General features: G+C 42.0%; 1 protein-coding gene across 2 annotated transcripts in view; it reads left to right on the forward strand.

Annotated features, from left to right (window-relative positions):
* LOC141073698 (choline/ethanolaminephosphotransferase 1) overlaps positions 1 to 14,562 on the forward strand; it is a 66,810-nt gene extending 52,248 nt beyond the window's left edge. For both annotated transcript variants that reach the window (XM_073561050.1, XM_073561049.1), the window contains exons 6-9: positions 7,659 to 7,790; positions 9,779 to 9,937; positions 10,860 to 10,985; positions 12,224 to 14,562. In XM_073561050.1, coding sequence (XP_073417151.1) covers positions 7,659 to 7,790; positions 9,779 to 9,937; positions 10,860 to 10,985; positions 12,224 to 12,343 — 537 coding nt within the window. In that variant the 3' untranslated portion in view covers positions 12,344 to 14,562. The remainder of the gene's footprint in view (positions 1 to 7,658; positions 7,791 to 9,778; positions 9,938 to 10,859; positions 10,986 to 12,223) is intronic.
* Positions 14,563 to 26,081: the final 11,519 nt, after the last annotated feature.

Consider the following 26,081-nt stretch of genomic DNA (forward strand, 5'->3'; position numbering starts at 1 on the left):
AGGTTTTTGTTTTTTTACTTGTTACCTTTTTCGTTACAAAAAAAATGCCGTAAGCAGTATGTGAGCATAAGGCTACGTTTTTGGCATGTTTTTTATTTTTCGGTTTTCACCAAACGGGGTTGTAATAACATAACTGTTCTATAGCTTATGTAGATCTAGAAGCAGCACTTTCAATTGTGTGCTTTTTGTTCACTCTTTTTACATTAAAACCATCTTTTTTGGTGGTAAGAAAATGTTAATATTTGGTATTTTTTAATTTTACTAATTTTATTGGATTTTTTTGATCACTTGTCTTAATACCTTGCAATACTTGTCTTAATACGTTATCAGCTTTACACTTACAAGAGAACTATTAGGCCCTGCCATAACGGGGTCTAAAAGGCCAATGTGAAGACTGTCCATCAACGTCATGGAAAGTGGTGCGAGATGAGGTTTACTGATGACAGGGGACTGAGCACATGCTGATCTCAGGAGTGTAGGAGTGTTGACTCTTGGCACTATGATCACGTATTGGCATATGTGGACAAAGTTAATATTCTCTATTAGACCTCTAAGGTATGTTTTCTCACGTTAGTCCATTACGCAACACCATTCTTGGTTTAAATGAGTTGTCTACTACTTGGACATCCCCTTTCCATTCCCTATGTTTAGCCCCAATAAAATAAAATCACCTATACTCTCTTCTCTCTCCTCGATGTTTAAGCAGTGTGGACATTCACGTTCCCGGGGCTCGTGTGAGATTATGACATGTGAGCCCAGCGCCCTATTAGCATTGGCTTCACTGTCCCTGCCTTAAGACATATAAGTAATCCAAAAGGAAGTGAGCGGCCAGATGAAACTTCCTCTTGATTACATACAACCCCTGGCAAAAATAATGGAATCACCGGCCTTGGAGGATGTTCATTCACTTGTTTAATTTTGTAGAAAAAAAGCAGATCACTGGCATGGCACAAAAAACTAAAGTCAATTCAAATGGCAACTTTCTGGCTTTAAGAAACATTTTAAGAAATCAAGAACAAAAAATGTGGTAGTCAATAATGGTTACTTTTTTAAACCAAGCATAGGGGAAAAATTATGGAATCGCTTAATTCTGAGGGAAAAAAATTGTATAACAAGAGAACAGATTATTGCAACCTCAGTTCCCCTAAGGGTACTTTTTAAATACATTATAAAGTGAAAAAAAAAAGTTGATAAAATATAAAAAGGCTCGAGTTCAAATTACCCCACTTTTTCACCATTAAAAATAATAAAGAAAAATACACTTTGGATTTGCTGTGTTCATTAAAGTCTGATCAAAATATATAAAAGGAATCCTAATCTTTAACTTTAAACGGCATAACAAAAAAAATATCGAAATGCCAGAATTAGGTGTGGTGTTTTTTTTTGTTTTTTTTATTTTTTTAGCCTCCGCAGCATTGCAGTAAAATGTAATAAGAGACGATCAAAGCATCGTATCTACCCCAAAATAGTATCCGTAAAATGTCACCTCAGGGTTCAAAAAATTAGTCGTTACACAGCCCTATATCTTGAAGATGGAAAGCTTTACGGGACTCTCAAAATGTTTACGCAAAAATTATTTCCAAATTTGTTTTGCAATTCTGCATAAATAATCCAAACCTGTGTGTGTAAAATATAAATACTCAGTTTCTTCCTGAAAATGATTGCAAACACGAATTCTTTGGTATTATTATCTTCATTTAATTTGTCTTAAATGAAAAAAACACCAAAAGAATTGTCCTAAAGCCAAATTGGATATAATTCCACACCAAACATAAAAAAGAGGGTGGACAAAAGTATTGGCACTGTTCGAATTTGTTATGTATTTAGATGTGTGTAATCTGTTGTATAATATAAAAATAAAAAGTTCCCCAGCATCCATGCAGAAACAGGAGCCGGTTATGTGAGCAGTGTGATAGAAATTACACCGCCTATTAGCCTGCGCAGAGGCACTGGAGAGTCCTCCATGCTGGCCCATAGGCAGTGTATTTTCTATCATGGAGCACAATAAACGCCCCCTCTGTTCTTTCAGAGATGTTTTATGTTGGATGTATATTGGGGGCTAGGACTGTTTGCATTTGTATCCTGGCACATTCTGTTGCCCCTGACCTGTTAGTGCCTTCAGGTGCAGGGTGCCAGTGCCTCATATATCAGAACAGAGTACTATATAATGTATTGTGCCTGCTGCAATAGAAGGCTCACGTGTTACAATGGCTGTGAAAACTAGAAATAAGGCTTACTAGACAAAACAATTCAGGACTGGGATGGCTTAGGTCAGTCATGTGGCGTCCATAGTATGTATCTGCACTAAGCTGTGTAAGCCACAAACTAAGCACAGGGCTGATAAACAGTGATGGGAGGAAGAGAAAAATAAATGCAATGTAGTAATTTACACGGAAGCGTTCTAGGTAATGTTCACATGGTATTTTTGCCATATACTTTAGGCATATGTTTATACAGGTAGCTGCAAAGCAATTTATACTTTAAAGGGAATATGTCAGCAGGTTTTTGCTAATTAATCTGAGATCAGCATAATATAAGGCATGAGAGTCTTATTCCAGAGATTTATCACTTACTCGGCTGTGTATTATAGTTCCAATGCTAACAGTGTTTTATCAGCAAAAGATTATCGTGCATGTGAGACCTAGGCAGGCAGTGTTCTCAGAAACAGGCAGATGTCAGCAGCAATCAGGACAGCGACACGCGGGTAACAAGCGACGCATGTCGCTTAGTTACCTGCAGTGTACGTTAAGATACCAGCGCGCTGGTGCAGGGAGCTCGTAACCAAGGTAAACAACGGGTTTCTAAGCGCCGCGCGGCACTTAGAAACCCGATGTTTACCTTGGCTAACAACTTCCTGCACCAGTGCGTTGGTATCTAACATACACATTGGGTTTCTAGGCGCGGCGCTTAGAAACCTGATGTTTACCTTGGCTAACAGCTTCCTGCACCAGTGCGTTGGTATCTATCATACACATTGGGTTTCTAGGCACGGCACTTAGAAACCCGATGTTTACCTTGGCTAACAGCTCCCTGCACCAGTGCGTTGGTATCTAACATACACATTGGGTTTCTAGGCGCGGCACTTAGAAACCCGATGTTTACCTTGGCTAACAGCTCCCTGCACCAGTGCGTTGGTATCTAACATACACATCGGGTTTCTAGGCGCGGCGCTTAGAAACCTGATGTTTACCTTGGTTACCAGCTTGCTGGTCTTCCGCCTTCCACACGCAGCGATTGCGTGCTGGCCAGCGGGAGACCAACGATCAAAAAGATGTCCAGGCCATTTGAGCATGATCAGCGATACCGGCAGGGGGGCCGGTCGCTGATAAGTGTCACACAGCGATCTCGCTAGTGAGATCGCTGTGTGTGACGGGGGGCTTTAGTCAGGTTAATCTCTGTGATCCTGCCCCCACCACTGATTAGGCAGCTTTTCTCAGGACAGGAAAACTTTGCGCACTGCCGCAACAGTTTGGCAATGAAGTGGTGTTAACGTAGCCAGAGCTGGCGCTGTGCAATGTGATAGTGAACCACATGCACTAACAATAGTTCAGTGTATCCACTACACTAAACCTCGGTGTATAGAGCATTGTTTCCCAAATCCAGTCCTCACAACCCCCAACAAGTCATGATTTTAGGGTTTCCTTAACATTTCACAGGAGAGAAAACCTGTGGCAATTTCTGATGCATTCATGATTTAATCGCCTGTGCAATACGGGGAAACGCTGATTTAGAGGTACACCTCCACCAACTGTACAACCTTTTCAGAATCAAAGAGGGACAACATCCATATGATGATGTAAAATATGTCAAGTATTAGTCACAATAATTACCGTAAATAGTTTGTAAAAAAAGAATAATGAAATATTCTTAAAAGCTGCATTTATGCATTGCATAATGGCGTTTACCATCTCTGCCACCATAAATGTTATTGGACCCAGTGTATTGTCTATTATAGTGCCCAGTAGTGTGGAGCGAATAGCATTGATGCTCTGGTGATCTGAGTATTTTGGGGTGCTTAAGCTGAGTTCACACGTGACGTTTTTTTCGCGTTTCCGCGGCGGTTTTAACCGCTCGATTTTGCCGCGAAAAATAAGCATCCCATGCATTCCTATGGGATTCCGCAATGCTGTGCTAATGCTGCGGTTTTTAACGCGGCGGAATCGCTTTGCGGTAAAAAACGCAGCATGCTCATTAATTTGCGGAATCGCGGCGATCCCGCACCCATAGGAATGCATTGTTCCGCTTACTTCCCGCATGTGGCTGTGCACACCATGCGGAAAGTAAGCAGAACATTTGCGGATGTTACCCACGGTCCGGAGGAGAGGAGATTGTCCTCCGGGCTTTGGGTACCATATCCCTGTAAAAAATAGAATTTAAAAATAAAAAAACCTCCGACGTCCCGCGCAGTCTTCCCGCTTCTCTTCACGCTCTCGTTTCCAGTAGTCCTTTGCGAAAATGCCCGCGATGGTGTCCGTTCTCGTGGGATCGCGAAGTCTCGCGGTCATTCGCGCGACGTCATCGCGAATAACCGCGAGACATCGCGATCCCGCGAGAACGGACATCATTGCGGGCATTTTCGCAAAGGATTACTGGGAACGGATGCGCGGGACGTCGGAAGGTAAGAATAACACCATTTTTTATTTTATTTTTTACATTCTATCTTTTACTACTGATGCTGCATAGGCGGCCTCAGTAGTAAAAAGTTGGTCACACTCGTCAAACACTATGTTTGACGAGTGTGACCAACCTGTCAATCAGTTCTCCAAGCGATGCTACAGATCGCTTGGAAAACGCTAGCATTTTGCAAGCTAAATACGCTTGCAAAATGCTAGTTTTTCCGCGGGAAAATCGCGGGAATTTAAAATGCGATTTTCCCGCGGACTGGAATTCCGGAATTCTCGCGGTAATTTCCGCGAGAGTTCCGGTATGTGTGCACTTAGCCTTAGAGATTTAGTTTTCGTTGTCTCATCTGCATGATTTGTGGCTGCTAGACAGGATGAATACATGTGAGGAATGCCTGTTAGTTCGGGAATTCCACACATATACTCAGCCTGACCAGCAGCCGTAAAACAACGAAAACGAAATCTCCGAGCACGCCAAAATACTCGGCGGACACCCGAGCGTGCTCAGGAAAACCCGAGGAACGAGTGTACTCACTCATCACTAATGCCCAGTCATCCATATTATACATCAATGTGTGTATGAGATATACTTTTGCTATTGTTGGGTGTGTTTTAATATTTTTATTTCACCATGTGGATGTTGTCCCATTTTAATTCTCTGTATCGTTGCAACAATACTTCGGTTGCCTAGTGTCCACGGGCAATTTAGTTGCTACACAACTCCTTTTTGAAATGCCTTTTCTCATTTGACCTTCACTCAATAAGGGCTTGTTAGGCATTTACTCAGATTGCAATCCGACACCTTAACAATTGCATGAACTCATTGTTAATAAACATGTCACAAATCACATCAATCATTAAAATTAAATTCTTGCCATTATTCTTTTCATTTGCCGTTGCTGTAATCCCATGATTGCAGGTAATTGTTTTTTTCGTGGGGTGCACTCTGGGGATCTGGATTGATGCGCTGCCCTCCTTTCTCTGGCCTTTATGCTGCATGGATCCAGCTACCGTGTGCTGTGTTTGTGCACATACGTTCTGCACAGATTATTACACTGTCCTGAATGGCATGTTGTTGACTTCCCTTCATTGTGAGTAAATTACAAAAATCTTAAAGGGTTTGTTTCGGGAAAACTTTTTGATCCTGGAAAACCTCTTCAAGCTTAAAAAAAAAAAAAAAAAGTCAGCTTAACAGGACGTTGGCAGGTCTTATTCATATTCCAGGTAGATTTACAATCCCAGCATAGTGGGCACACAGAAGAACCGTCCCTAATTATAGAAAAAAATCTTACAAAGAACTGATTTAATCAGTCATTTTAACTGATCAAAATAATGTATTACAAAAAAGTGTACAAGTATGTTTGGCTAGTAGTGACATGTATCCTTTTAACAAACCATTTTAGATACATTTATTGAGTTGTCTTGATGCATGAAAAGTTTATTTTAATTCCTATTGTTGGTATTGTGCCTGTAAACTTTTAAAGGGTCATGTTTATCAATTTAGTTGGGTAGAATTGCAAACTGCTTCAAAAAACAATTAACTTTGCAATTCTCTTATTCAAAATCCTATCTGTTCCCAAGAGCAGTGGCTAAATATGCATTGCTCTTACAAGCTCTTTCCATAGCACTTGTAAGCGCTGCTCATGATCTGGCCAGCATTAGTGCCACTGCGCTGCTCCAGTGCAGAGGTGTAGCTGCCTCTGCTTGCATCATTGGAGGAGGGCATTGTTCGGGTTAGCGGTCAACGACGCTGCTGGACCGAACACACTCAACAGGATGACGTTGAGAGAGCCCCTCTAAGATGTTCTTCATTTATTTTAGCAACGTGATTCTCATCTTTAAATATTTACTTTATGGACTTTATAATTAAAAATTGCAACATAGAAAACTTGTCCGTGTTTTCCATAGAAACAATGCACTGAATGAAATATAGCATACAACTTTTCATGTTGATGCTGTGCTTGCCAGCTATTGCTGTTACCTACTTATTATGGCATCCCCAATGTTTGTTTTTTCACTCCCTTTCAGAATGGCTAAGTAATGTGTCCAGTATTGGGCAAGAAGAAGCCAGATTTTACCTTTCTGTATATAGTACATCCACAGAATTCACTCCTCCATGTAAAGGAGAATCTAGGAGGCTGTGTGACAGAACCACTGAGCGTGTGAGACCTCCAGCATCGGAGGAGGATGGTTCTGACAGGTGGAGAGCAGCAGGGGTGCCATAACTGCTACGTAACGGCCATAGATCTAGACATTGGAGCGATTTTTAAAATTGTTGCAAAAGAGAATTTGTTCTGTTACATGGTTTTTACAGAGAAATAAAATGATTGTGTGATGGACCCAACATATTTTTTTAAAATGATGACCCTAACAACCTCTTTAAGGAACCGCATAAACTGAAATGTGCCAGTACATTGTATGGATGGTCTTTTGAGTGTCCAATTTCAGCACTTGCAGCTGTACTACTTTGCCCCCTGTATTTATAAATTACTGGTGCACTATGCACCAGCCTGAATTCTGCGCATGAGCTCCTGGAAAAGCTTAGCACTAAATAGGGAATCTTTATGCCATGTTGTAGATTGGGTACTTCATATGGAGCTAGATCGCTATAAGGCTATGTGCACACGCTGCAGATTCACCTGCGGGTTTCTCCGCGCTCATCCGCAGGTAAAGTGACCTGCGGTTTTGCTGCGGTTTGGCCTGCGGTTTTGCCCTGCGGTTTCACACCTCTACTATGTTAAAGCTGTGAAATCGCTGCGGAAAACGCCCAAACAATTGACATGCTGCGGTTTGTAAACCGCAGCAAAACCACGCAGAAAAAAACGCAGCGTGAGCACAGCGGATTTGAAATGACATTGGATAACATGGTACTGTAGCATGTCTGCGGAACTGCTGCGTTTCCGCAGGGCTAAAAACGCTGCGGAACCGCAGCAGAATCCGCAGCGTGTGCACATAGCCTAAGGCTTACCGATATTGAAAATCATACTAAGTCCCGTGTTGATTATTCCGTTTTTTTTTTTTTTTTTTGTCTCAAAGATCCCCGTCCTGAATGTACAAACAAAACTTGTTCCTGCGTTCTGCACTGTTGCTGGCACCATATTTTCCTCAATCAATTACTTTCGAGTTATTTTCACAGGCGGAGTGGGAAAGAATGGATCAACCATAGCTGTAAGTACAAACTGTGCAATTTTAGATTCAAAGTTTGTTTTTTTGTTTTGTTTTTCTTGGATCATGGCAGAACATAGCCAGGAATGCCAAACAGTATTCTCACTCAAATGATAACTGCAGAGAAACATGAATAGTCAGAACATGACATAAGGGTTAGATATCTTATTCATGTTGCATATCTCCCACCGCACAAACGTCACTGATCCCAAGAGTCCAGCTAGGTCAGCTCGCCGACCTCCAAGGCCCACACTAAGGCAGCTGCCATGCATGTTAGAGTAGCCGCATGGTTGGAGAGTTTTGTAGTGCTCATGCACACTTTATGGAGAAGATCTGCATGTACGTTGACGGCTGTGCAGATTTTAATCTGCTGTTTGATTTCACTGAACTACCCCATTTCCATGACAGGAAGTTTGTAGTGGAAATATTTTGTGTGCACGTACCCTAAACATAGTTCATAGATGTATTCTAAACTTGGCAATGGCTAAATGTGACCTGAAGATGTGAGAAGATGCTTGGCCCGATACATCTCCGGATGTACTACTGTCTTTGATCATTGTTTCCAGAACCGCCGTTTTCTCAAATTTCCGTGCTTCTGTATGTGTTCCTGACTAGACATGACACATCGGTTAGGAGAGCGGACGATGCTGCTGTGACACCAATTAAATAAAATGCCGCCCTGCCTAAACTCAGCGAGGCAGCGATCCATCTGCTGTGGTTTACCTGCACTACATCTCAGACATCTGTGACTGACTTACCCACTGTAGAGATGTCAATAGAGCAGCAAAGACCAAATGAAGGCTCTCCAGCATCTGGCTCTGGGTCCATTCTGTAAGGGATCATAGTTTGATACTTTTTAAAGATGAAAGGTCTAAGTCCATCAAATTAAATCTATAGTCTGACCTGTTGGTCCAGAGGAGGACAAAAACCTCATGATACAGATGCGAATTGCCGCTTATTAGGAAAAAACTGCTTCCTAACTCCATTGACAGCAATCAGACTAGTTCCCTTGATCAATGTCCCAAAGCAGAATCTAGTACTCCTAACCTGTAATAGAAGATAATTCAACAAGGCATCCTGAAGAAGTGTGAAAGGCGTGATGGGGAAGGCAGACGTCTGACAACACTGGCCATTGCCCTGCACTAGCCCTTATCACCCATCTCTTGTTCCACAAGCGATATCTCCAAATGCATTGACACTTTATAAGCCACTGGCAGATATTAGGGGAATTTTAGTTTATTGCCAGTATTGCATACTATAGCTTCTACCCCAATATGGATGTATATGTGGGATAGATGGTTTATTACCCACTTCCCTTTGGAGGCAGATACTTTTATATGCTATTTTAGTTAAATATATCTCATGTATTCAGTATTTCTTACCCATCACCGCAGTCGTGAGATTTGGGGGGTAGCAAGGTTGATTTCACAATGTTGAATAGAGTTGAGAAAAATGCCTGGAAAACACCTGTTTAAAAAAAAAAAAAACACGCCCAAAAACAATAGAAAAAAGGCCAGCGGTCAGAAATTAAAAAAGACGTCAGTAAACGACCCAGAAACCCGCCCAATAGTAAAGGCACTATAGAAAATAAGAATCCAGTGTTTCCTGAAGGTTTTTTCCATTTTGAAACAATTAGCGGGTTCATCTCTCTGAAGAATGGCAACTGTTCATACCCTTGGAATGCAGCAGCAGCGCGCCACTATCCATTCACTGTAGTGTTGTGTCCTTGCAGCCCTATAGACAGTGATGGAAGCATCAGTCAGATGTCCCCACTTCTGCTCCATTCTAAGAGGGGAATGAAGTGCCCTACTCTGCGGATCGTTTCAGGTCCCTGCAGTCCACAATCTGTTAAGTTATCGCCTATTTGGTGGATAGGTGATAACTTATTTTCACCAGTTAACCCCTTTAAAATTCTGATACATTGCAGTGCTTCGCCTTTTGAAGAATCCTATGCAGTGTCACCGTCTAACTTATTTCCGCTTCTATTTTAGGGAACCAGTGTATTATCTCCAATGTTACATATTGGAAGCGTGATTGTTCTGGCTACTATGATATACAAGAAATCTGCTGTCCAGCTGTTTGAAAAGCACCCATGCCTTTATATTCTTGCATTTGGATGTGTTTCTGCCAAAGTAACAAACAAATTAGTGGTAAGAATTTTGTATTTTCTGAGAATTAAGTCAGTATATTGACAGCTCAGCCCTTATTTGTGTTGTAATCAAACATGTATATGTTCTGCCGAGCACATACAGAGGAACTAAGGGGGTACACTCTGGTTGGCTGGTGGGGGCACTGTGTGGATGACACACTTCCTCTGTCTACACCAGACCTGCACAACATTCGGCCCGCCAAAGGGTTTGCTCCGGTCTGCAGAGTGGTCCAGGAGACGCCGCTCCCTCCTTCCTATATTAAAATTTATTTACGACGGATCTAGGGCAGCAGAGTATCTGTCAGCCCTCTCCCCAAATTTCAATAGTGTGATGAAGTCATTATGCTGCTGACAATTTAGATGAGGGCATGGTGAGGATTGGGGTTATTGCCAAGCCACATTTATAGTGAGGGTGGAATTGTGAAAGCGGCCACAGTATATCAAGGGGCAGTGGGGTGGAGGGACTTTATGTAGAGGTGCAGTGTAGGGGGAATATTATGGAAAGAGGCAGTTTGGGGGGGGGTTATATTTTGGAGAAGGGCAATGTTGGGGAAGGGGGATATTATGGAGATGCTTAGTGTCGGAAGGGGGGGTATATTATGGAATGGGTGGATATTATGCCGTGGGGCACTGTGATTGGGGGACAGTGATTTTTTTTTTTTGGAGGGGATATTCTAGAGAAAGTCACTGTGGGGAGATGTTATGGAGAGGGACACTGGGGGGTTATTAAGGGGTAAGGGGCAACGTAGGGTTTTGCATTCGTTATAATCTGATATTGATGGATATGTCATCAACCTTAGATTCTTCGACAACTCATTTTATAGTTTTGGTATGCCCATCAGGATTGGTTATAAGTAGTTGTATTGTTATATTGCAGAATTGAATACAGAATAAATTTCAATGTTTCCATGTTTTTGTGATAGGTTGCCCATATGACGAAAAGTGAAATGCATTTGCAAGATACAGCTTTTATTGGACCTGCCCTTTTATTTTTCAATCAGTATTTTAACAGTTTCATTGATGAATATTTAGTTTTGTGGATTGCACTGGTAAGCTTCCATTATACTTCTTTTGTTTGGCTGTGATGCGCTTTCCTCACCTAATGACCTCCAATAAGAAAATAGCATTCTGTGACAGATTAAAAAAAAAAAGCCAATGTTAGTTGTACATGATCAGCCAACACATCAGTTGTGTCTCACACGACTTATTAGCTCCATGAATTCAAGACCTCTTCATAGGTGACGAAAACCTAGTAAGCAGCACTGCCCCTGATGTCCGGATCCAGGCTGGGTAATAGATGGATGCCGCCTCCTGATGATGCCTCGGTTTAGAATCCTCTCAAACAAAACATCCCAGGAAGTGAAGTAAAAAACAAAAACACATTTAGGCTATGGGCCCACGTAGCGTTTTAAAACGCACAATGAAAACCGGACTCCTTCCCAGAAATAGCGTGTTTTTTCCGCGCGATTTCACAGCGATTTTGCCGCGATTTTCTCAAGCACTTTCCAAGCGATTTGAAGCATCGCTTGGAAAGTGATTGACAGGTTGGCCTCAATAGTAAAAGATAAAATGTTAAAAATGATAACAAAAAATAAAAAATCGGGGTATATTTACCTTCCGACGTCCCGCGCTGCATTCCCGGGCCTCAGCGTTCCCAGCGATGCCTTGCGAGACCTGTGATGACGTTGGTCTTGCGTTACTATAGCGATCTCGCGAGACCGCGTCATCACAGGACCTTGCCGCAAGGCATTACTGGGAACGCTGAGGCCCGGGAATGCAGCGCGGGAAGTCGGAAGGTAAATATACCCCGATTTTTTTATTCTTTTTTTTACAGGGGTATGGTACCCAGGGCCTGGAGGACATTCTCCTCTCCTCCACACCGTGGGTACCAACCGCACATGAGACGCTTAACTTCCCGCATGGTGGGCATAGCCACATGCGGGAAGTAAGCGATTCTCATGCATTCCTATGGGTGCGGAATTGCGGCAATTCTTTGCGATTCCGCACAAAAGAAAGATCATGCCGCGATGCGATTCCGCCGCGGAAAAAAGCGCAGCATTAGCACAGCATGTGCGGAATGTCATAGGAATGCATGGGGCGCGGCAAAAACGCTTAAAAATCGCATCGTGGGCACACAGCCTTAGTGATTAGCTCGTTGTGTATTTTATAATGAAGCAGATTGCAAAAGTGATTGGGAGGCAAAGAATTTAGGAAGAACCTTTTCGTTATTGGGGAACAGTAACGCTCCTAGATAAAAGCCAGTAATGCGTTCGTATTTCTCTTTCAGGTTCTGTCGATGGTTGATTTGCTCCGTTACAGTGTAAGCATCTGCAATCAAATCGCCTCTCATCTTCACATTGAAGTCTTCAGAATAAAGACACATGCTGCACATTTGAATCACCACTAAGTGTCCTCAGCTTTTACGTTCAGAAATGCATGTTTCATAAGGAGAAGAGTTTACCAATCCAACATAGATTTTCAGCATTTTAGAAATACGACCTGGAACTCGCCAAATTCCGACTTATTTTTTTTTATGCTTGAAATGATGTTGCCTAGCTATATAACAATTCTGAAAGTATTCAGGCGTGATAAAATTGACAAACTTTTGGCTATTTTCATTAGAAAGATTTTAATGTCCAGTATTTTAAAAGAAAAAAAAATCTCAAACCTTTGTTTATAAAGTGTAACTCCATCCAAAAGTAGAAAAGTGGGATGAGAGGGAAAAGCGAGATCTTTCTAACCTGGCATGTATACTTACATCAGAGCAGAGAGTTACTAATGTGGCACAAGTATCTGTGGTTTTACACAGGTCCGCAGTTATTTTTTCATCTCAAGCGGCGAGTCGTATCGTGAAAAGGCCGTGTTTCCCCAAAGAGTCGAGGACTTACTTTTTTTTTTTCCTGCAGTTTCATAAGATCAATGATTGGCCAGTGGGGCTTGTAGTGACATGTGGCTGATAATTTGGTAATGGCATGAATCAGAGAAAGTATTCTAGCCCAACCCATCCCCTGGAAAAAAATCATAACCCAATTCAGGATAGAATTTACCTTTTAGAAGTTATAAATGCACATAGAAATGAATCCCAGCAGATCTCAGACATTTATTTGTGCTGTTAACAGCAATGTGACCGTTTATATATTCTGCTAATGAAAAAGCTGCACTGAGGGAGAGCTTAAAGGGGTTGTCGGGTATTTTTGAAATGTAGGATAACAAAAATGTATTGAAAAAAATAACCATTATTCACATATTCAATCACCACTACTCTGGTTGGTGCTCTTTAGTCGTATATATAGATGTTCCGTACATTAGTTGCCTGACCACTGCAGCCAATCATGGCTTAAGCAGTAATGTTTGGCACGTTTATAACCCCGCTGACTCGAGTGATTGGCTGTAATGGTCGTAGTGAATGAGCAACAGCACTGGGGGATTGAATAAAAAAAATAATGTTTCTCTTAGTATTTTGATATATTTTGCCATGAGGCCAATTTAAAAAAAAAAACATACCATTCAACCCTTTAATAACACAGCCAAGCATACATTTCCCAACAAATATATTGAGCCTGACCATCTTTAAAAATAAATAGGACCCAACCTGTTGTATAAACTTCATTGCTTATATGTAACAACATGGCATTAACAATATGGTAGCCTTATAAAAAACAATATATGTATACACACACAGATTTCATAATCAAAGTGATTATCTCGGGAACATTCTTAAAAAAAAAATAAATATGGTGACATTCACTAACCAGACCGGTCTATTGTTAGGAAGTGAAAAAACACTTTAAAATGCTATATTTTCCTATTTTTTTTTTCACGCTTAACGAAGATCAGAGAACTCGATTGCAACCCTGATCCGTAGGAGTCAGAGCCCCAGGCTTATTGTCCAGACTAAAGAGTATAGACTGATACTTTGTTACACTATAAAATGTTTGTTCTGCATTTCTCCCAGATCAGAATGAGGGTATCACATTAAAACATGATTGCAACATTCAGCGGTACAAATAACTTACAATATCATGATCACTTTTTTTTTTTTTTATATTGTTTGTGAAATTTAATGAAATTGTGTGGGTCCCACCTCGGTAACCCACACCTCTCCCAGAATTTCCCATCCCCTCATATTGATAGGAGAGACACTCATGCCTGTGCTGCTCCCTACACCTTTGTGGAATTATGAATATAAATGTAATTTCTAAGACAACCCCTTTTAAAGATTTTTATTCTGATTCCAGGCCACTTAATGCCATATAATGATGGTTTACAGACTACCCATAACACATGTTCCCTCAGGAAACTTCATGCATTTTTCCAAAGCTATTGCAGGTAACATTTTGGGGGCAATTGAATTATGTAATTCCAGGAGCACCTAACAAACCTGAAGCTGTATACATTGGAGTGTGCTATGTTTTTTGCTTTCTTTTAGTGCATTTCATTGCATTTTCTTTTACTATAAGTGCAAATTCTTTGTATTGACCTCAATTTCTCATCCACACAATACACATTGCTTCTTAAATAAAGTTTCTTGTACATTTTCAAATCATATATTTTTTTTTTTTACTGTATTTTCTTTATAGATTGACTAACTGCCAAATCAAAACAATAAAACCCATATGAAAACTAGCATGATTTATCCACAAGTTATTGTATATTATATATAATTTTTATTTTAAGGTTGTCTGAGCCATTATAAATAAATCTAGGTTTTCCTGAGAAAGTCCTTTAAACCTTCTGTCAGCTGTCGCCATCGTTGCAGCTACAATGATGAGAGCTGAATAGATGAACCCTTTATGGTCAATAATCACATGCATCACTAATCACAAAGTGATAGTATATCCTAGTGATATGTCATCAGTCTGAAATGAAAAATCCTCTTTTGCATAACTTTATTATTTTTTCTTTTACTGCTCAACAACTCCCGCCATACACGTGGATGTCTTCCACCACTGCATGAAGTGTGCTTAGATGTGCCTGCTCAATACTTCGCAGATGCTGGACTGTGTCAAGCTGAACAGTGGCATTTGTACAGCCCCCAACATGGTAGCCGTCACTCCAAACCCCATTAGCCTCCTACACAATAAGATTGCGAGTTGCCAATGAGTTTCTTTGGTAGCTATGGGCCTTGTGAAGGCCTATGCCATGGCATTTCCATTCATGAAGCCATGCTTTCGGCTGTGCTTCGTAGGAGAGCAATAATTATGCAATAGCCAGTAATACTGCAATCTTGCAGTATATAATATGTTTAAGATATCAAAAAAATTTAAAATGTTTAAAAAAATAAATACAAAAAACCCTTCCCCAATTAAAATGTTTAGATTACCCTCTTCAAACATTAATGGTAAAATATAAAAGCTAACATATTTAGTATTGGCGAGTGAGGAATTGTCAGAATAATTATCTAATTTGTCACATATGATAAAAATAAAAATCTTTATTTTTATATAGCGCTAACATATTCCGCAGCGCTTTACAGTTTGCACACATTTTCATCACTGTCCCCGATGGAGCTCACAATCTAAAATTCCCTATCAGTATGTCTTTGGACTGTGGGAGGAAACCGGAGTGCCCGGAGGAAACCCACGCAAACACGGGGAGAACATACAAACTCCTTGCAGATGTTGTCCTCGGTGGGATTCGAACCCAGGACCCCAGCGCTGCAGCCTGCGCTAACCACTGAGCCACCGTGCTGCCCATGATAAAAAAGATAAACATAAGCTCCAGAATTGCTGTTTTATCGATGACCCATGATGACATCATGAGAGAGAAGGTATCTGCCCATAAAGGACAGGAAACCAGCCGGCTAAAAAGGGCGGTACCTCTCCCTCACATCAGTTGGTTTCCTGTTCTTGATGGAGGAATCTCTTAGCAGATGTACCTGAAGACAGAAGACTGATGTTTCTTCCCAGGCCTGGCCTACAGCTCAGGCATCGATCCCTTCCCTGCCTCGACTGGTGCAGGGTCCCTGGAAGCGCCACAGTGGGTCCCAGGGAACTTTCTCGTGGGCACAGGTGAGTGGTATGCTCTGGCGTGGCTCGTTAAAAGGCACATGCTGGGAGGTACTGGCTGAGGAGTTGCCCTTGGATGATGTGCCAGGTGGCGTGCTGCTGTGTGTGTGCGTGCTTGATTGTTGCAAGCCGGAAGTGGTGTGTGCCTGGAGGCACGCCTAGGTGATTCGTGGGCAAGAGCGATGTAACCCAGAACTTCCAGGTAGTACTGGTGAGGGTGCAGGCTGAAGTGCAAGTCCATTATATAAGTGCGATATGACCACAGGAAAAAGTGTTTCTGGGCTCAGCTGCATCCTTCGGGAGAATGGAGACAAGCTCTGAGCAACATCAGCTTGTGCTGCAGTCTGATGAGAATCCCCAGGAACAGGTGGCGCAACGGCATCCCAGTAGCAGTGGGGTGCGGCAGCCGTGTCACAAACATGGAGTTCTGCAAAAAGCAGAATCAGCGGAGCTCCAGAAAGGTGGAAGATTCTTCAGCCTCCAGAGATGGTCTTCTGGCTGAGATGTGTTCTCCTTTTAACCGGTACCTCTTGAATGTGTCACGGTGGTTAAGTGATCTTTGTGAAAGTTCCCTTGGTAGTGTCTTTTCTTTGTCATTTATTGCCAGGGAAAGAAATGTGTGGCTAAATCTAAGCACAAGGAATGTGCGCTTTGTAAGAGGATATTGCCCAATACCTATCAAATAAGACTGCCAGTCCTGCATAGAGCAGGTGGTAACAGAGGAGACCCCTAATTTTGCAACTGACTTAAGGTCCATCATTAGGGCAGAGCTTAAAGAGTCCTTAAAATACCTCTGTCAAAAAGGGCTGCATAAAAAGGAGAGAGGGGCTAGGCAGTTATCTCCTGGGTCAGATGCTTCTGCTAAATCAGATAACGACTACTTCTCTAATTCCTCCTCGCCAGCCTCCTCTTCAGACAACAGATCAGGTTTTCCACTTAAAGAAATGGATAGGTTAATTGGTGGACTATAAGCCTGAAAGATGGGTGGAAGGGATTGTGTTTCGAGCCTTAGATAAAAAAAAAGCATATCATTTCTGTTAAATGATTAGGATCCAAGCTTTAGGTCAGAAGGGATTGAGGAATCTGGAGAAGAGTGGCTCTCTTCCCCCATCGTTTAAGAGGAAATATCCTTTTGATGAGCTTTTGTCCATATGCTTGATGTCCTCATTAAAAATAAGAAAGTAATCCACCTTATCCCTTTTCCATTATGCACTGCTCAAAAGGGAACACTTAAACAACAGAATGACTCCAAGTAAATCAATCTTCTGTGAAATCAAACTGTCCACTTAGGAAGCCACACTGATTGACAATCAATTTCACATGCTGTTGTGCAAATGGAATAGACAACAGATGGAAATTATTGGCAATTATAAAGACACAATAAATGAGTGGTTCTGCAGGTGGGGACCACATCTCAGTACCAATGCTTTCTGGCTGATGTTTTGGTCACTTTTGAATGTTGGTTGTGCTTTCACACTCGTGGTAGCATGAGATGGACTCTACAACCCACACAAGTGGCTCAGGTAGTGCAGTTCATTCAGGATGGCACATCAATGGGAGCTGTGGCAAGAAGATTTGCTGTGTCAGCGTAGTATCCAGAGGCTGGAGGCGCTACCAGGAGACAGGCCAGTACACCAGCAAACGTGGAGGGGGCTATAGGAGGGCAATAACCCAGCAGCAGGACCGCTACCTCAGCCTTTGTGCAAGGAGGAACGGGACGAGCACTGCCAGAGCCCTGCAAAATGACCTCCAGCAGGCCACAAATGTTCATGTGTCTGCACAAAAGGTTAGAAACCGACTCCATGAGGATGGTCTGAGGGCCCAACGTCCACAGATGGGGGTTGTGCTCAGCACAACACCGTGCAGGACACTTGGCATTTGCCACAGAACAGGATTGGCAAACTCGATACTTTCGCCCTGTGCTCTTCACAGATGAAAGCAGGTTCACACTGAGCACATGTGACAGAGTCTCGAGACGCCGTGGAGAGCGATCTGCTGCCTGCAACATCCTTCAGCATGACCAGTTTGGCAGTTGCTCAGTAATGGTGTGGGGTAGCATTTCTTTGGAGGGTCGCATGGTGTTGGGCTGTGAGCACAAGCCCCATCTGTGGACGTCGGGCACTCAGACCATCCTCATGGAGTCGGTTTCTAACCATTTGTGCAGACACATGCACATTTGTGGCCTGCTGGAGGCCATTTTGCAGGACTCTGGCAGTGCTCCTCCTGTTCCTCCTTGCACAAAGGCTGAGGTAGCAGTCCTGCTGCTAGGTTGTTGCCCTCCTACGGCCCCATCCACATCTGGTGTACTGGCCTGTCTCCTAGTAGTGCCTCTTCTCTCCCCTTTGATGATATGGGAACACTGAGGGGATCCCTTCGTAGAAAAGCAGACACTTTTCTTAGCAGTGCATGGGAGACATGAGCCAGCACCCTGAAACCTGCGGTAGCAGCAACACGCACTGCTAGATCTTTAATAATCTGGCTGGATTGCCTGGAAGCTCAATTCAATGACGAGGGATAATTTTTTGGCCACTATTCAACTTATGTGGGGAGCAGCAGCTTTCTAGTCAGGTACTTCTACAGACTGTATGACTGGTGGCAAGGTCAGTTGCCTTTTCTAACTCAGCCAGTTAGAGCCTTGTGGTTAAAATGCTGGCCAGAAGACATTCAGGCCAGAACAAGGTTGTGTACCTTTCTGTGTAAAGAAGAGCATGTTTGGCCCAGCCATGGATGAAATTCTGGAGTAAGCTGAGGATGTCAAGAAGGGATTCCCTAGTCTATCCATCCCAGTCTATAAACAATCCTTCCAGAAGAGAAAGTTTATCCAAAGAAAATCCCCCAGGGGGAGCAAGATAGTTGGGAGGACAAGAAAAGGTAGAGGCTTCATGTTTGGAACTTCTTCCAAGAATGCCAAAAAATCGGGTCACTGACTCCTGTCCCAGGTAGGGGGGAAGCTCTCCTATGCCTGGGAAAGAATATCGGGTAGCAGCTGGACTCTTAGCCTGATAAAAACTGGTTTAAGGTTTAAAATTCCAGTTGGTCCCACAATGAAGATTTTTTTCACTTCCCCTCGGTCCTCAAGAGAACAGTTAGCCCTAAGGTCAGATATCTTGGATCTGGGTCAGAAGGCAATACTCCAGGAACTGCCCGCTAATAAAAAAAAAAACGGACGGTCGCTTCAGAACTTTGTCAAATCTGAAGGGCTTGAACAAATTCCTGAGAGTTCAATCATTTAAAATGGAACCCATAAGGTCAACAATAAAGATGCTCTTCCCCAGTTGTTTCATGGCAGTGTTAGATTTCAAACATGCTTACTATCATGTGTCCATGCACATGGAACACCAGAAATACATTTACATTCAGGGCCCTTCCATTTTGTTTAGCTATAGCTTCTCATGTCTTCATAGAGGTGATGGCTCATCTCCGAGAGTAGTACGTGTTAATTGTCTTGCATCTGGATGACTTTCTGGTGGTGGGCAATTTAATCCACCATTGTGCAAGTCTGCTAGAAGAGGTAATGTCTATCTTAACCCCTTCAAGACCGCCAATATGTATATATACTGACCTGAGAGATAAGATAATATCATCCCCATAAAGGTGACAATCCAGCAGCTGCTGGCTGTCAACTATATCTGACAACTTGCTGTTTCACAAATCCATATCTGTTTAACCCCTTAGTTGCTGCTGTCAAAAGTGACTACATCAAATAAATGGTTAAAAGATTGTGGGGGCTTGCATTTTAATCTAATTGATACACTGAGATCATGATTCTGTGATCCTGATGTTTGCCATAGCAGTTCATGGCCAAATAGCGGCCTTAGAGTCTCCCGGCTATAGCGGTCAGTTCAGAAGTTAGCGACATTTAGGTGGTAAACAATTTTTCATTCCGGCTATACCACTTTGCATTAATTCCTGAAAATCACTTGAAGGGTTAATAAACTACCTGACAGCAGTTTTCAATATGTCAGGGGGTGCTGTTTCTAAAATGGTATCACGTTTGGGGTTTTCCAATATATAGGACCCCTAAAGTCACTTCAAACCTGGATAGGTCCCTCAAAAAAAATAAATTTTGTAAATTTCCTAGAAAAAATGAAAAATTGCTTCTACATTTTTAAACCTCCTAAAAGGCTAACAAAATAAATGACAGTTTTAAAAATGGTGCTGATGTAAAGCAGACATGTGGGAAATGTTATTTATTCATGTTTTTCTGTGGTATGACTATCTGGATTAAAGGGATAATCATTCAAAGTTTGAAAACTGCAATTTTTTTTTACGTTTTTGTCAAGTTTCTGATATTTTTATAAATACAAAACATATCAATCTAAATTTACTATTACCATAAATTATAATGTGCCACGAAAAAACAGTATCAAAATCACTGGGATGTGTTGAAGCATTCCAGAGTTATGACCACATAAAGTGACATTGGTCAGAATTTAAACAATTGGCCCGGTCACGAAGGGGTTAAAGAACTTAGCCTAGCTGCTGAATCTAAAAAATTCAAGCATTTCTAGGGCTCCAATTGAACTCAGAGATGCAGGAATGCCATCTTCAAGTGGACAAGATATAAAAGATTCTAAATCAAGTATTACGAGCTTTGTAAGTCCTCTTCATGTTCCTTAAGAGTGCAATGTCCCTCCGGGGTTCTTTACCCTCATGCATGCCGACAGTCCTGCGAGAGAGCACTTTCATCAAAATCAAAAGAACTGCTCGCAGTAAGGAAACTCCTTGTATGCTACAGGGTCATCATGTCAGATTCCAATCAAGTGTCCGTAGCATATGCTAGAATTTGGAGAAAGTTTTTAACCTCTTCAGGGTCTAGGTTAGAGAATAGGGCAACAGTATTTTGATGTTTTTGCAAAAAAAGTCTAGATTTACAGTAGTGTTCAAAAACATGAGTTACAGTAATCATGGAATCTTTACACCAGTTTTTATTTGCATGCATTGAGAACATTGCACACTGTGTTCTAACTAAAAACCTGAAGAGAAATGTATATAATTTTTAGGTAATTTACAGAAAATAGCAAAATGAAGATTGGGCCGGTCTAAAAAACAGCATTGTCTGTATTTGTCTTTACAAACTCACAATATGTACTTTGTTGCGGATTAAGCATTCCTGTGAATCACTAACCTAATATATAGTTTTTATACCCACAGTTTTTTAGAACTGCTTCACATCTATGTTGCCTAGTCAACCAACTTTTGGCACCTGTCAACTGTTATTCCAGCCCAGGATGCTTGCACTACATTCACAATTTTTTGACAAATGTTGGCTTTGCCTCAGAAACGGCATTTTTAATGTCACCCCACAAGTGTTCTATCGGATTAAGGTCTGAGGATTGGGCTTGCCACTCCATAACTTCAATTTTGTTGGTCTAGAACCAAGATTTTGCTAGTTTACTGGTGTGTTTTAGTTTATCAAATAATTTTTATTCATTTTTCATAAGGGAAGGAAGGGTGAACAAAAGGTAATAATATAAAACTTAGAGAACTCTTCTTTTATAATAGATGCTTTGCAAAACATGCCATAAAATATGCTTCGTAAATATTAAACATTTTACTGTTGTATTTATCTTAATAGTATTAACCCCTTCATGACCCAGCCTATTTTGACCTTAATGACCTGGCCATTTTTTGCATTTCTGACCAATGTCCCTTTATGAGATAATAACTCAGGAACGTTTCAACGCATCCTAGTGATTCTGAGACTGTTTTTTCGTGACATATTGGGCTTCATGATAGTGTTAAATTTAGGTCAATAATTTTTGCGTTTTTGTGAAAAAAACGGAAATTTGGCGAAAATTTTGAAAATTTCGCAATTTTCAAATTCTGAATTTTTATTCTGTTAAACCAGAGAGTTAGGTGACACAAAATAGTTAATAAATAACATTTCCCACATGTCTACTTTACATCAGAACAATTTTGGAAGCAAAATTTTTTTTTTGTTAGGATGTTATAAGGGTTAAACGTTGACCAGCGATTTCTCATTTTTACAACAAAATTTACAAAACCATTTTTTTTTTTTTAGGGACCACCTCACGTATGAAGTCACTTTGAGGGGTCTATATGGCAGAAAATACCCAAACGTGACACCATTCTAAAAACTGCACCCCTCAAGCTACTCAAAACTACATTCAAGAAGATTATTAACCCTTCAGGTGCTTCACAGGGACTAAAGCAACATGGAAGGAAAAAATGGACATTTTAAATTTTTCCAACAAAAATTTTCTTTTAGCATCAATTATTCCATGAGATTTTGTCTGGTTTCCTTAGTGTTTGTATTCAGCCAGTCCTGGTTGGGACTGGCTGAATTCCATTTTTGTCTCTGATCAGTTGATCTCTTTGCTCTGTTTTCAGAATATACCTGAGTGCTGATATAGTGATTTTGAAGTCTAGCGACTTCAGGGCCTTTTTCCCTATCAGACGGTTGGGACATTTTTGGTAGGGTTTTTTGCGGATTGCAGCCAGCATCTTTTCTGTCCTGTCCTATCTAGTTAGTTGGGCCCCATCGTTTGCTCAGCCTGTCTTTCTGTCTGTTTGTGTTTTCATCTGTTTTTCACTGACAATACATGTTGGGGGCTGTCTCTTGCTTTGGGGTCTGCTCTGGGGCAGTTTAGATTTCCCCTTTCCTTCTTTAGGCTTATGTTGTTCTCCGGCTGTGACGAGGGGTCTAGGGCAACGTAGGAACCCCCCACGGCTACTGTTAGTTGTGGTGTATAGGATCAGGGGTCTGCAATCCGATAGCTACCAACCTCTCCGGTTTTCTGGACTTAGCTTGTATTTTTGTTTTCTCCTCCTCCGGAGACTCATTCATAACAGGGGGCAGTGATTTACTTCTTTTTTATTTTGATCACTATGAGAGTTTATCACAGTGATCAAATTAAAAAAACTGAATCTGCAGCCGGGAAATGCCGGCAGGCGCACTGCGCATGCGCCCGCCATTTTCCAAGATGGCGGCGCCCATGCAGGAGGGACGGCTGGACACCGGGAGGCAGAGCGGGACATAGGAGGTACCGGGGAGGGTGAGGGGGGATCGGACAGCGGGGGGGACAGGAGGGAAGGGGAGGGGGAGTAGATCATGACGGCAGCGACCCATCTCTGCTGTCAGCCGTGTGTGGGGGGGTCATGTTAGTGTCTCCAGCCATGTCCGATGCTAGTGCAGCATAATTCTATAACTCCTAATTTTTTCAGCCAGGGGCTCAACCGCGAGGGCAAATAGTAAGGGTGATAAAGAACAGCCTTGCCTAGTGCCATTTGAGATGTGGAATTGCGTAGAGAGATGGTTGTTAATATAAATTCTTGCATTCGGTTGAGAGTACAGGGAAAACATTGAGGAGATAGATTTATTATCAAAGCCAAAATTAAATAAAGTTTTTAGATACTGCCAATTCAATCTATTGAATGCTTTTTCTGCATCTAGACTTACTAGCATAGAGGGGATGTTTGATGTCTTTATCAGATTAAGCAAATTTATATTTCTTTGCGTCCCATCTGAGGCCTGCCTGCCTGAAATGAAGCCAATGTGGTCTTTTCTAACCAGGAGGCATGATATTTTTTAGACACTCTGCAAGGATTTTGGCATATAACTTAATATCGCCATTTATTAGCGATATGGGTCTGAAATTTTGGACTTTTTCCATGTCTCCAGTTTCTTTTGGTATCATTATTATAGATGCTTCCAACATGCCTGCAGGAAATGCTCCTAAATTCGAGGCATGGCCAAAAAGGGTTTTCAAAGGAGGTGAAATAATATCTGAGAATATTTTAAAATATTCGCTTATAAACCCATTTGGGCCGGGAGACTTCAGTGATTTGTTTGTTTATAGTGCCTGCTATTTCTTTCACACTGAAAGGTGAATTTAATAGCTCTAAATCTGAGGGAGTTATCTGTGGGAGGTTTAGATCAGAGAAGAAAGAGTCTATGGCAGCTTGATCTGGGCTAGGCATTGCAGAGTCAGACTTTAGATTATAAGGCCATGTGCACATGTTGCGGATCTAATTGCGGTTCCGCCGCGGTTTGTACCACGCGGAATAGCCTAAAATCCGCAGTGTAGTGCACCTATAATGGGAATCTATGGGATCCGCAGACTTGATGTGCACATGCTGCGGAAAAAAACGCACAGAAACGTAGCAGTTTTTTTTCCGCAGCATGTCACTACTTTTCTGCGGTTCCGCTGCAGTTCTGCACCCATAGACTCCCATTCTATCTTTCAATTCCGCAGCAAAACCGCCGATCAAAGAAAGATCTGCGGTTTTGCTGTTGATTTGCTATCCAAAAACGCAGGAAAGGGAAGTGACGGAACAGGAAGGAGGAAGTGTATGCTGTATGAAAATAAAATGGAGTCGTACCGTCGTATGGGGATGGATGTGAGGCGCATGGTTGAGTTGGTAAGTTATGTCTATGTGCGTCAGTCTGTGTGTCTGTAGTGACAGATTGTGGTCATTCGTCGGATGGGACACCGTCTCCCTTCCAAATATGATGGGAGAGTTTTCCCATCGTCAGGCGGATGACCACAATGGGTTAAAAAAAAACCCCACACGTAACAGTACATACAACACACAACATGTACACATACTTACCACATACCACTTTCGCCTGCCCGAAGCCTTCCCTCACTGGTCTCCCATTAAAATGTTTAAAAAAAAAAAATACAAAAAAAAAAAAAAAAAGGTTCTGTCCCACGATGTCCTCCGGTGATGCACTGCAAGAGTTAAATTGCTCCTGCAGTGTGCGCTGGTCGGCGGTGGGTTCCCGGCGGTTCAATCAGCTCCGGGACCTCACTTTACGGCCCAGGAGCTCACTTTACGGCCCGGGAGCTCACTTTACGGTAATTGACCTGTCGTTATTGCCGTAAAGTGAGTCCCGGAGTTCATTGAACTCCGGTTAACTCACTTTCACGCATGCGCAGTCACACTGCAGGAACTTTCTCCTGTCAGTGTGACTTTTTAACCCGTGGAGAGCAGTCACATCTACTGATGTGACTGTTCTCCACTAGAGATCGACGTGGGACACTCGATTTTAAATGGATTGCGTCGGACTGGTTGGTATTTTAGTGTTTTTTTATTTTATTTTTTTTTACAGGTTATGGTTTTTTATGGGTAAGTATGGTTAAATGAAGAACATTAAAAAAAAATTTCTGTGTTTTTTTTTCATATTAAACTATAGGATTAATAATGGATCGGCGTTTTCTTGACGCCTCTCCATTATTAACCCGGCTTAATGTCACCTGTCAATCAAAGGTGACATTAACCCTTTATTACCCCACATCCCGCGTCCACTGTGCGGGATGTGGGAAGAGAGGGGCTAAGTGCCGGAATTGGCGCATCTGATAGATGCGCCATTTCTGGGGCGGATGCGTGCTGATATTTGTAGCCGGGGGGGTCAATAACCATGGCCTCTGCCTCGGCTTTGAATATCAGCCCGCAGCTGTCGGCATAGCCTTTCTGGCTAAAAAATATAGGGGGACCCCATGTCATTTTTTTTTTTGGGGGGGGGGGGTCCCCCTATTGGAATAGCCATGAAAGGCTCTGCTGACAGCGGCGGGTTGATATTCATAGCCTGGGAAGATGAAACTCTTCCCAGGCTACAAGAAATCAGCACACACTTGCTTGCTTTTCCTCTATGGACTTGAAAATTGGGCGGGAGCCCACGCCATTTTTTTTCAAGTCCAGACAGGGACAAACAACAACTACGTGTTGTTTTTTTGTAGCCTGGGAAGAGGTTAATCTTCCCAGGGTATTAATATCAACCCGCCGCTGTCAGCAGAGCCTTTGATGAATAACAAAATATATGGGGACCCCCACGTAATTTTTTTTTTTTGTGGGGGGGCCACATATTCTATTCGCCATCAAAGGCTCAGATGACAGCGGCGGGTTGATATTCAAAGCCTGGGAAGATTATTCCCTTCCCAGGATACCAAAATCGAGCCCCAGTTACTGGCTTTGCCGTTCTGGACTTGAACAAAATGGCGATGGCTCACGCCATTTTGTTCAAGTGCAGAATGCTAAATCAAGTAAATGTGGACTGTTTTTTGGTATCCTGGGAAAGGGGATAATCTTCCCAGGCTTTGAATATCAACCCCCCAGCTGTTTTAAAAAAAACATCCATAGTGATCAAATTTGGAAACCAATGGAGGCCTG

The sequence above is a fragment of the Dendrobates tinctorius genome, unplaced genomic scaffold (assembly GCF_039654945.1).
Source record: "Dendrobates tinctorius isolate UK_male_01 unplaced genomic scaffold, ASM3965494v1 ptg000312l, whole genome shotgun sequence".
In the NCBI taxonomy this organism is placed as follows: domain Eukaryota; kingdom Metazoa; phylum Chordata; class Amphibia; order Anura; family Dendrobatidae; genus Dendrobates; species Dendrobates tinctorius.